Consider the following 12,500-nt stretch of genomic DNA (forward strand, 5'->3'; position numbering starts at 1 on the left):
TGAACACTACAAGAGCATGAGATCATGTGACGTAGTTGTGTATTGTGTCGTTTATTCGTGTGTGTATTTAGTTCCTCATTCATTCATTTATTCAATCATTCATTTATTCGTTTATTTATTTCTTCATTCAGTTACTTATTTATCTGTTTATTTAGTTATGCATTTATTCATTTATTTACGTACTGATTTATTTGTTTAGTTGTTTAGTTAACTGATTGGTTGATTAGTAAGGTTTCTGGTTGTTATTCACCAACCTATTAAAATTTTTTCGTTATTTCGTTTATTTACTTAGTCGTTGTTTATTTGATTAGTGAGGTTTCTGGTTGTTATTCACCAACCTATTGAATGTTATCGTTATTTCGTTTATTTACTTAGTCGTTATTTATTTGATTAGCCAGGTTTCTGGTTGTTATTCACCAACCTATTAAATGTTATCTTTAGTTCATTTATTTACTCAGTCGTTGTTTATTTCGTCTGTCTATCTGTCTGTCTGTCTGTCTGTCTGTATGTCTCTGTACTCCCCAGCTCTCTCTCTCAGTCTTTTGTGGAGAAAATGAAGCAATTCGGTACTACGTCCCACAGGGAAGCTATAGCAGACATTGATGTACAAGCTCTCTCTCTCTCTCTCTCACACACACACACACACACACGCACGCACGCACGCACCACACACACACGCACAAACACACACACACACACACTGTCGCTCTTTCTCTTTTACACACACACACACACACACACACACACACACACACACACACACACAACTACACAAACACAAATGGATAGAGACAGTCTGACTGACAGATGGACAGAGAGAGAGAGAGAGAGAGAGAGAGAGAGAGAGAGAGAGAGAAGGGAGAGAGAGATAGACAGACAGACAGACAGATAGACAGACAGACAGAGACAGAGACAAGTCAAAACAAAATTCTTTATTTCAAGAATAACAGATAAGCACTGGTGTACTTTTTTTTAATATCCAATCACCGCCCTGGATAGGTTCTACACTACACTATACTAGATGAAAATGAAGGTATGGTGTTAATATGAATACATGAGAGGTGAAAAAATAAATAATCAAATAAATGAATGTTTTCACACACACACACACACACACACACACACACACACACACACACACACACACACACACACACACACACACACACACACACACACACACACACACACACACACACACACACACACACACACACACACACACACACACACACACCCAGGCACAAACTTGGTGTTAGCAGAATACATAGGAATAAGAATGAACATAATGAAAGAAACAAATACACACGACACACACACACACACACACACACACACACACACACACACACACACACACACACACACACAGAGAGAGAGAGAGAGAGAGAGAGAGAGAGAGAGAGAGTGAGAGAAACGTAGATAAACAATCACAGAGACAGTGACAACGACAGACAGACAGACAGAGAGACGCGAGAGGCAGCAACATCAGTCCATGGAAAACTCCCACACGTGTCTGAGAGACCAGTCAGACACCCGAACCAAAGACAGAAAATACCGGAACTGAAGATTGATTCGACGCCCCAGGCGCTGACTTGCACGGGTAGGAAACGGAAATAGGAACAGGAAATAGAACAGAAAGGTTTGATGGGGGAGGCGGAATAACTCGTAACGGCAGAGCAAATGAGGACTTCGCAGAATGGTGGACGTGGAGAATGTCGTAGAGAATAGAATAGAATAGAATATGTTTTTATTACCAAGTGTACCGGGGTCACAAGGAATATTGAAGGGGATAGTACATAACAAGATACGAACATAGATCGAAAATCATACACAAATACACATACAGTAGAAATTAGGATACATACAAATGCATATCAGTATAAAAACCTGTGCATATTCACATAAGCACACACACGCACACACACACACACACACACACACACACATGCACGCACGCACACACACACACACACACACACACAAACAAACACAAACACACACACACGTTTGAACAGAAGCTGCATTTTAAATATGGATTGGGGCTGATGACTAGATCGTCAGGTAGATGGTTGTTGAATGGGAAGAGCATGAGGTGGAAGCACAATTATCAACCGCAGTATCAGGGGTTAATTGTACGGACGAAGCAGGATACAACGTGATTCCTTACTTTGCTACGTGCAACGGTTTCGATTCTCGAATGGTGGTAAACAGGACTCATTTGAACAAACACAAAGAATTCTCAATTGGTAGCTAACGGGACTCATTTGAACAAACACAAAGAATTCTCAATTGGTAGCTAACGGGACTCATTTGAACAAACACAAAGAATTCTCAATTGGTAGCTAACGGGACTCATTTGAACAAGCACAAAGAATTCTCAATTGGTAGCTAACGGGACTCATTTGAACAAACACAAAGAATTCTCAATTGGTAGCTAACGGGACTCATTTGAACAAATACAAAGAATTCTCAATTGGTAGCTAACGGGACTCATTTACAAGACGCCCATTATCTCAACCATGTTAATCGGATGTCTTTCAAATTATCTTCAGAATCCATGCCTGCAGGGATAACCAGTAAAAAGTTTGCGTTTCAAAATCAGCATTCCAGCCTTTGCTTCCAGACACTGATAGGCACTGGAAAGGTGAAATGCTTGAACTGTGTGTCTGAAAATAGTCCACGTGGTAAGGGTGGTGATTTTTCCTGTACTTTTGTACAGCCGTGATATTGGTTGTCTGTCAATCTGCGATTTTCCACACCACATTGTATACTTCAACCAGCCAGTATTATTGTACAGCCGTGATATTGGTTGTTTGACAATCTGCGATTTTCCACACCACATTGTATACTTCAACCAGCCAGTATTATTGTACAACCGTGATATTGGTTGTCTGACAATCTGCTATTTCCCATATCATGTTATTGTACTTAGTCAGCGTGCTGCGATATTGGTTTTCTGACAATCTGCTATTTTCCATATCATTTTTTTTTTCCTTGCAGAGAAGGTTTTTTTTCTTTCCAATTTGATATATTTCACAATCACTTTGACACAATACATCATAGTAACGCCATTTATGCAAGGTTTCCTCTAAAGTAAAAACACCAAAGGAGTAGCGGTGAAATAAATAAGCAAATAAATTAACAAGTCGACAGACAGATTGATAGAGAGATATATACACATGTACACATACACATGTTTTTTTGATTGTGTACTATTTACGATTGTGTGCTATGTGTGTGTGTGTGTGTGTGTGTGTGTGTGTGTGCGTGCGTGCGCATGTGCTTGTGTGTATTGTGTGTGTGTGTGTGGGGGGGGATGAATAATGTTTGATAATGTTTGGTATCTTGTGGTCAATTTCTTCTTTTTTGATATTTACATATGTGCTCTATTTGTAAGCGTTTAGGGCTTATTTTCAAGATTAGGCGTAAATGCACATAATGATAATAGTAACAACATACACACATATCCATACTCATAATAAATATGAACGCATTCATACGGATAAATCCGTATCATATTGTTGTACCTCAGTGAACCTGTACTATTCTGCTGCCGCGATATGGGTTGTCTGACAATCTGCGATTTTCCACCTCATGTCGTTGTAACACTAGTCAGCCTGTCCGACCATACCCCTGTCTCTATTTCCGCTTCCTGCACGCGCCAATCTGCGCACAGGGACGTCTTTTGCGTCAGTCTTTGGTTTCCGGTTTTCTGCGGTCGACCGTTAACAGCCTTCCATATGCATGGCTGCCATTGCTGTAAGGGATTGTTAGGCGTGTTTTGTCATACAACATGATGTCCTTTGTTAAATGTGGGGAGCAAAAGTATGATAGTAGAGTTTATGCTGTATTCTATAAACTCGATATATATATATATATATATATATATATATATATATATATATGTGTGTGTGTGTGTGTGTGTGTGTGTGTGTGTGTGTGTGTGTGTGTGTGTGTGTGTGTGGGGGGGGGGGTACCTATCAGAAAAGATTTTTTTGTTTTTACAATTTTTTTGTCAGAGGCCAACACTTATGTGGCCATGTGTGCAAAGTGTGTGCTGCACACAGGAACCTCGGTTTATCGTCTCATCCGAATGACTGATTTTTCCATTCAAACTTGGAAGAAAGGATTCGAACCCAGCCCCTCACGGACACTGCATCGGCAGATAGATTTAGACAAGCATCTGAACCATTCTGACACCTTCCTCCAGACAAATAAAAAAAAGAACATTAATCCACCAAGTCAAACCAGCAGAACCAATAATAAAAGCTTTCTGTCACGTCGATATCATATATGTTTTTTGTTTTTTTTAAATTTCTTTTTTTTTTACAGTTCCAGCCTTTTTTGCATCCTCACACAGCATTCTCCTCCACCAACTTGATAGCTTTTTCTGTGGCCACGTGGCATGAATGGAGTGGCTACTGCGTCCACAGCAGGACAAAAGCTGATTCCTTCTTGACTTAGCTGTGGTGGCCAGGGGATATTGTCCCTTGGCCATATGCCGCTATCCCATCATCCGCCTCTCCATTTCCGCTTCCTGTCCGTGCCGTTGTGCGCAGGGAGCGTCTAATCAGCCCTCAGCTTCCGGTTGTTTTTTCGTTGGCAGGCAGAATTGTGGCCATGAGTGTGGTGGTGGATGCTTGGAGTGTGTGTGTGTCACTCCGTGGCGGTAGTTTCTTTCTGCGTTTCTATGGTTTCTGTCCTCTCTGTCTGTCTGTCTGTCTGTGTCTATGTCTGCGTCTGTGCTTCTGTCTCCGACTCTCACTGTCTCTGTCTATTTTTTTTTTCTTTCTTCTTTCGTTCTGTCTGTCTATCTATCTCTCTAAATGACATTAAATGGCTTGTTTACCCAGTTTACCATGCATCTCTCTGTCTCTACCTCTGACTCTTTTTGTCTCTCTTACTCTCCCCCTTTCTTCCTTTCTCTCGCTTATTCCTTGATTTATTGATTGATATGGATTTTGTTTTAGCGCCTACCCTCGGTCGGAGACCAAGCTGTAAGCGCTTTACAAACACGGAGTCATTTACTCAGCAGACTGCCTACCTGGATAGAGCCGACTGACGGCTGCCATTGGGTGCTCATCATTCGTTTCCTGTGTCATTCCATCAGATTTCAGGCACGCACACCTACACACTCAGACAAACACGTAACACTTACTATTTTACGTGTATGAGAACACGTACACATATAAGATAACGATTGAAAAATTAAGGAAAAATCCAGATTCAACAGAACTTAAACACAATTGCTCTGCCACGCAATTTGATTTTTAAGATTTTAGATTAAACTTTACATCAGTTCCTCTCTGGAACGGAAAGCACAGTACATAAACGTGGTCACATCTCTTATTACACATCTGTCTTAATTTTGTAACAAAAATGGAATTGGCGCAGTGTTACTATTTTTTATCATGTTTAATATATTCTTTTCTCGAAGTTAAGCATATACAGGACATCTGATAAGAAAATGGACTTCAGTTTCTAGATCATCACAAAAGGGACAGTTTTTTTGGTGTTGACATATCGTTATATCTTTCATTCACTTTTAGATCGTTAACGCTTAGACGAAACTTCACCAGAGCCAATCTACATTTTGCTATTGTAATATCTCGCAGATATTTTTTTTCTGGCTGTAATAAAGATTTGATAATGCGGTATTCCTTAAAACGATCACTATTTTCCATCTTTCCGTTCCAGAGAGAACATGAGAGATAGATAGATAGATAGATAGATAGATAGAGAGAGAGAGAGAGAGAGAGAGAGAGAGAGAGAGAGAGGGAGAGAGAGATTACTTGGTAACATAGCATGTTTTTTTTTTAAAAGAATATGTGGTTCAGTGTTTTGTGGATCAGTCCATACGTTTTGACACCTCCTTGAAACTCTAAGTGTAACTGAACAGGCACATTTCTGTGTGACAACAATCAGGACAAAGGTTATTACTGCATGGCGTCCATACGAAGGGGTGTGCTGAAGGCACTGATAGAAATGACAGCTGACTGGCAGATTATTTTTTGTATTTTGTATTTCTTCTTATCACAACAGATTTCTCTGTATGAAATTCGGGCTGCTCTCCCCAGGGAGAGCGCGTCGCTACACTACAGCGCCAGCCATTTATTGTTTTTTTGTTGTTGTGTGTTGTTGTCGTTTTTTACTGCGTGCAGTTTTATTTGTTTTTTCCTATCGAAGTGGATTTTTCTACAGAATTTTGCCAGGAACAACCCTTTTGTTGCCGTGGGTTCTTTTACGTGCGCTAAGTGCATGCTGCACACGGGACCTCGGTTTATCGGCTCAGACCACCACTCAAGGTCTAGGTCTAGTGTGTGCGTGTTGGGGGGGGGGGGGGGGAGAGAAAATATCGGCGGCTGAGCCGTGATTCGAACCAGCGCGCTCAGATTCTCTCGCTTCCTAGGCGGACGCGTTACCTCTAGGCCATCACTCCACACACATGCGTGTGATTCTCTCAAATTCACAGATCCATTACACACCCCATCAGCTGTAACGACACAGTAATTAAAAAAAAAAAGAAAAAAAAAAAAAGGCGACAAAAAACCGTGGGAGTATAGTGATGTGTTGAAAAAACCTATTGTAAAGTGTTTAAAAAAACAAAAACAAAAAACAAGAACGAGAAAAAATAATGAAAGAAAAAGCGCAGGAGGCTACTAATCGACTGTAGCTACATAGTTAAGGGTAAAAAGCGCAGGAGGCTACTAATCGACTGTAGCTACATAGTTAAGGGTGAAAAAAAAAAAAACAAAAAAAAAAAAAAAAAACACCAGCGAGGGAGTGCCAGTGACCGGACAATGGCTGACAGAGACATCAACAGTACTGTTAGCATGACATAGCGATGAAAACTCTCCGACAACCAACGTTCACTGATGTAGAAGACGCTTTTTGTGTGCCTCTGTTAACAGGGAATTGATTCTGAAAAAAAAAAACCAAGAAAGTTAAAAGTAACTATCGGACTATCCTGACAAAAAAAGAGTGTTTACTGGAATCGGAGTTCTGCAGCTTGCGGAAATGAGTTTTCTCACCAATGCATTATTAATCATTATAAGACCAGCAGGCTTTGGTGTTTGCTTGCATCCTAAGCACGGGTGGAGTGACGGGGGGGGGGGGGGGGGGGGGGGGGCCGGCCGGGGGGGAGGTGGTTGGGGGGGGCGGGGGAGGGGGGGGGGGCGACACCTTTTGTGAACTCACGTGGAAGATGAAGGTGATCCCTTCCACCCACACTACATTGATTACATTTTGCCTGCTTTAGTTTTCTCTCTGTCTGTGCCTCTCTCTCTGTCTGTCTGTGTGTGTGTGTGTGTGTGTGTGTGTGTGTGTGTGTGTGTGTGTGTGTGTGTGTGTGTGTGTGTGTGTGTCTCTCTCTCTCTCTGTCTGTCACTTCATAGTCTGTAAATGAGCTGCTGGATTACCCATCTCCTCTTCCCCCATCCCTCTTCCCCTTCCCCAATGTGTATGTATGCCTATGGCCGAAATACATTAAACCGTCTGAATCTGAATCTCTCTGTCTGTCTTACTGTATGTGCCTCTCTCTCTCTCTCTCTCGTTCTCTCTGTGTCTCTCTCTCTATTTCTCTGTCTCTCTTTCTCTTTCTCCCATTCGCCTCCTCTGTTTCTTCTCTCTCTGCCCCTGTGTGTTGTGTATACATATAGTTTATACACGATACAGGGGCAGAGAGATAATAGTTATACCCCCACTGTTTCTCTGTCTCATTTGTCTTGTTGTTTTCTTTTCCCCGATCCGAAAGACACACGGCACCTCTAGCCCTGACCGCCCCCCCCCCCCACCCCCACCCCCTCCATGGCTGATGCTGACAGTGTCTCTCCCTCTGCTGATTTTTTTTAAATTTTTATATTTGTTGCGTTTTCCCACTTCTGTCATGTTTTACCTATCTAGATAGTATTCTGTTCCCGACGAGTACGTACACACACGCACCACATCCTCATGTGCAAGCACGCAGAAAAGTATGTTAATACGCATGTACGCACATACACATACTTGCAAGGAGAGAGAGAGAGAGAGAGAGAGAGAGACATAGACATGGAGTCAGAGAGAGAGTGTGTGTGTGAGAGAGAGAGAGAGAGAGACAGAGAGACAGAGACAGAGACAGAGAGACAGACGGAGACAGAGACAAATATATATATATATATATATATATATATATATATAGAGAGAGAGAGAGAGAGAGAGAGAGAGAGAGAGATGGAGGGGTCGGTGAGGAGACAAGAAATCTTGCTCGTTTTGAAAGTGAAAAAACAAATCGCAGCTTCCACTTAAAAGCTTACATCAACTTTGTTTCGTTTTACATACTTCCTTTCTTTGTGTGTTTTTCCCCCCGGACAGAAGACACACAGCACCACTGACCGCCGTCACTCCATGGCTGATGCTGAAGGCGTCATCTCTCCTCCCTCTGCTGCTGCTGCTGCTGGGGCTCACCCTCCTCGCCCCCACCCCCACCGCCGCCACCGGCATCTTCACCACCAACAACAACAACGGCGACGACACCGCCGCAGACTACAACCCACGGCGGGTCCTCCTCTCCCCCTCGCAATCCATCCCCGCCACCAGTGACGACTGCAACCTCTGCATCCTCACCGGCGACCTGAGCCTTTGTAGGAGATGCCTGAAGGTGGAGGAGGCTTCCTTCGTGCCCCGTTTCTTCCCCCGGACCGCGGACAGGAAGGAGTACGAAGAAGCAGAAGAAGAAGCCTCGGCACCGATGACACGGAAACGCGGGAACTCCGTGTACCCCGGGTACCAGCGGAGGATACGGTTCCAGGTGGGCAGCGGTTGCAGCTGCTGCTATTTCAGTCGTCTCAACAACGCCGGGTGCTGTGCCGCCTGCAGCATGACCACCAAGCGTTACGGCAAGCGCTCTGGAGGCCGCTTTACGTCAGAAGCGGCGATGACGTCAGAAGGGCAGTCGGGAGGCGGCGGCGGTGGCGTCGACAGCTGTCTGTGCTGTGCTCGGACTGGGGATACGGAATGCTGTCGTGACTGTTTTCTTCAGTAGATATTGTTGTTGGTGTTGGGTTGGGTTTTTTTTTTGTTTTTTTTTTGTGTGTGTACTTTTATTAATTTTGCTTATATTATTTTATTTATTGTTTATTTTTTTATTTTTTTGTTCTTTTTTTTTTCGGTTTGAAGTACCTAATTGTTCCTGTCGGATCTTGAGCCATTGTTGGTGATGATGATTAGGTGTTGTTGCTATTTTTCTTCTGAAAGGAAATGCTTGGTTGGTTTTTATTTGTTTGGTTTCGTTGTTGTTGGTGTTTTTTTGTTTTTTTTTCTCGTTGGTTTGTGTGTTTGATGAATTTTGATTGTTCATAGTTTCACCTTTCTTTTTTGTCTCCTGTTCTCGATTTCTGTCAGTTGTCCATTGCATCTCTCTCTCTCTCTCTCTTTCAATCCCTCTTCGTCTGTTTCTCTCTCTAAGTCTCTTTGTCTCTGTCTGTATGTGTGTCTCTATTTCTCTCTCTCTCTCTCTCTCTCTCTCTCTCTCTCTCTCAGTCGCTCTCTAAGTCTCTTTGTCTCTGTCTGTCTGTCTCTTTTCCATTGGTATTGTTTGTTCTGCTCAACTGACAAGCATGGTCTATTTCATTAAAGTAAATTAAAGGGAATTTGTATCAAGTGATTACTTTTTCCTTTCTTTTTTTCTTCTTCTTCTGTACCAACAACACACACACGTGCACACTAAAACACACCCGCGTGCACGCGCGCGCACACACACGCACAGTACACACACACACACACACACACACACACACACACACATACGCGCGCGCGCTTCAACACAATGGTATCAACATATGCACATCAACACACACACAGTTTGTTAACCGTGTCATCTTGTGCTGTCACCATGTTTGTCACTGTATGACACTCCTCTGTCAGTTTGGATCGCCAGTGCTGGGGCCACCAGGGTTTGTCTCAACGTCACCACTGAGAAGCAGCCTGCTTAACGACAACAACACTGTTTGTTGGCCAAGAAAAAGTCGGAGACCAGCTACTGGCACGTGCATTGCTAGCTGACAATAATCGCCACTGTCACCTTGAGGAAGGTGGCAGAATGGTTAAGACGCTCAGCTGCCAATACAGAGAGTCCGTGAGGGTGTGGGTTCGAATCCCGCTCTCGCCCTTTCTCCTAAGTTTGACTGGAAAATCAAACTGAGCGTCTAGTCTTTCGGATGAGACGATAAAGCGAGGTCCCGTGTGCAGCACGCACTTGGCGCACTGAAAAAGAACCCATGGCAACGAGAGTGTTGTCCTCTGGCGAAATTACGTAAAATGAATTCCACTTTCATAGGTACACAAATATGTAAGCATGCACTCAAGGCCTGACTAAGCGCGTTGGGTTATGCTGCTGGTCAGGCATCTGCTCAACAGATGTGGTGTAGCGTGTATGGATTTGTCCGAACGCAGTGACGCCTCCTTGAGAAAGTGAAACTGAACTGAAACTGTCACTGTCACTGCCACTGCCACTGCCACACGGCACATGTTCTGCAAATGACCTGGTGATTTTTACATGCACTTTGTCAATTCACCACGCACATGTCCAGAGACGATTGCAACCACAGAGAATCAATTAAAGCCATGACGGTGCAACAACACACGAAATCGATATCATCATCTGTGGACAAGATTGATGGAACCTTCTGCCTGTCACCGCATTACTCTTGCACTAAATATATATATATATATGTGTGTGTGTGTGTGTGTGTGTGTGTGTGTGTGTGTGTGTGTGTGTGTGTGTGTGTGTGTGTGTGTGCGTGTGTGTGTGTGTGTGTGTGTGTGTGTGTGTGTGTACATTTGACAAACCTTGCGCAGGTCTGCCATTTTTTCTCTTTTTTTCCTTTACACTGACCTGTTACAAACAATTGCTCACAATTCTGGTTCAGAACTGTCCGTCACAATTCTCCACAGCGCAAAATGTCTTTCATCAGTTGCCGTGAGGTGCTGTCACACACCCTTCCACTTCCCCGGAGAGAGAGAGAGAGAACGCTGAACGCTGAACGACTTTAATGACTCAGGCCAACAGCCCCTATCATGACATTTGTGAGAATAATCCCCCCCCCGCCCCCCCCCCCGAAAAAAAAGAAAAAAAAAAGAAAGAGAAAAAAAAAAGCCACATGTCCATTGTATTCAGCCGTCAAACAGACAGACAGACAGACAGACAGACAGACAGACACACACACACACACACACACACACACACACACACATACACACACACACACACACACACACACACACCGTTCACACGTCAAACAACAATCCAAACATACACTTTGTCATACTCATCCATTCACACACTCACGTTCTAATACCTGCCTACCTCACACGCCCATCCTAAAAAAAATCATTCACACTCACACACACACACACCACAGTGTGCGCACATGCATGCGTACACACACTCACACACTCTCGCACTCACACCCACAGACACATACTCGACGTGTACACACTTGCACGCATGCCTATCAACGCACGAAAAACAAAAAAACCACAGATGTTAACTCGACTGGAAACGACCAATTTGCATGCTATTTGAAGTGGGACTTTCATTCTAGTGCTTTTCTGCTAATGCTCTTTTCCTAAAGGCCTGAACAACGAATTTTGCCATACTAACTAACTGATCTAGGGAGTCAACAGAGAGAGAGAGAGAGAGAGAGAGAGAGAGAGAGAGAGAGAGAGACTCAAACTCGATTTATAACACCTTCACAGAAACAAAACAAAACTAACAAAACAAACAAACAAATCATATGCTAAACAACATGGGAATCAGAAGGCAAAAGAAGAAGATGGAGGATGAGGAGGAGGAGGAGGAGGAGGAGGAGGAGGAGGAAGAAGAGGAGATCAAACTAAATTAAGATTATGTCTCAAAAGGTGCGAATCAAATCTGAGTGAAAATTAAAATTGAAAACCGGAAAAGGGAAAGAACCGGAAGTGACAGTGTGTTAAGTCCTTCAGGTTTTATTGTGTGGTTATTCCTCCCTGAACTCCTGTCACCCGGCTTTCTCCTTTCTTTCAGATCTATAGATTCATGTTTTATTACGAAATTGACATCAGAGAATCAATCTGACTTCTGAAGATTTGTCTATTTTTCGCATTGCCATGGGTGATAAGGCTATATGAAATGATTATTCAGTTTGCACACGTTGAAAGGGAACTTGGGGCGGTTCGATATGCCTGTCTTCCAAAACAACAGCGAAAATATTGTTCACTGAACACTTTTCAATTCAAAATTAGTCGTGGATAGGTTATCATGGTAATCCCTTTGTCCATTATGAATATGGACTACTTGATATGTTTTATTCACAAACTGGGAGTTATCCAGTGATATTAATTTCTGGGGGTGGGGGGAATGTAAAGCCAATTAAATCAGTGTAATGCAGGCCACCATAAAACAAACATTTATGGTAAACAACGCCGGTTAAAATCACACAAGACTGTTTTTACCAAATAATTTGATTGCCACAAACCCTAGA

General features: G+C 43.0%; 1 protein-coding gene across 2 annotated transcripts in view; it reads left to right on the forward strand.

The window, feature by feature from the left end:
* The window catches only part of LOC143297214 (uncharacterized), a 43,811-nt gene extending 34,174 nt beyond the window's left edge, over positions 1-9,637 (forward strand). Inside the window, exon 2 of one of the 2 annotated variants that reach the window (XM_076609427.1) lies at positions 8,353-9,637. In XM_076609427.1, the coding sequence (XP_076465542.1) occupies positions 8,353-9,022 (670 nt within the window). In that variant the 3' untranslated portion in view covers positions 9,023-9,637. The remainder of the gene's footprint in view (positions 1-8,352) is intronic. The other variant, XM_076609428.1, reaches the window with a different exon arrangement.
* Positions 9,638-12,500: the final 2,863 nt, after the last annotated feature.

This window comes from Babylonia areolata, chromosome 22 (genome assembly GCF_041734735.1).
Source record: "Babylonia areolata isolate BAREFJ2019XMU chromosome 22, ASM4173473v1, whole genome shotgun sequence".
Taxonomy (NCBI): Eukaryota; Metazoa; Mollusca; class Gastropoda; order Neogastropoda; family Buccinidae; genus Babylonia; species Babylonia areolata.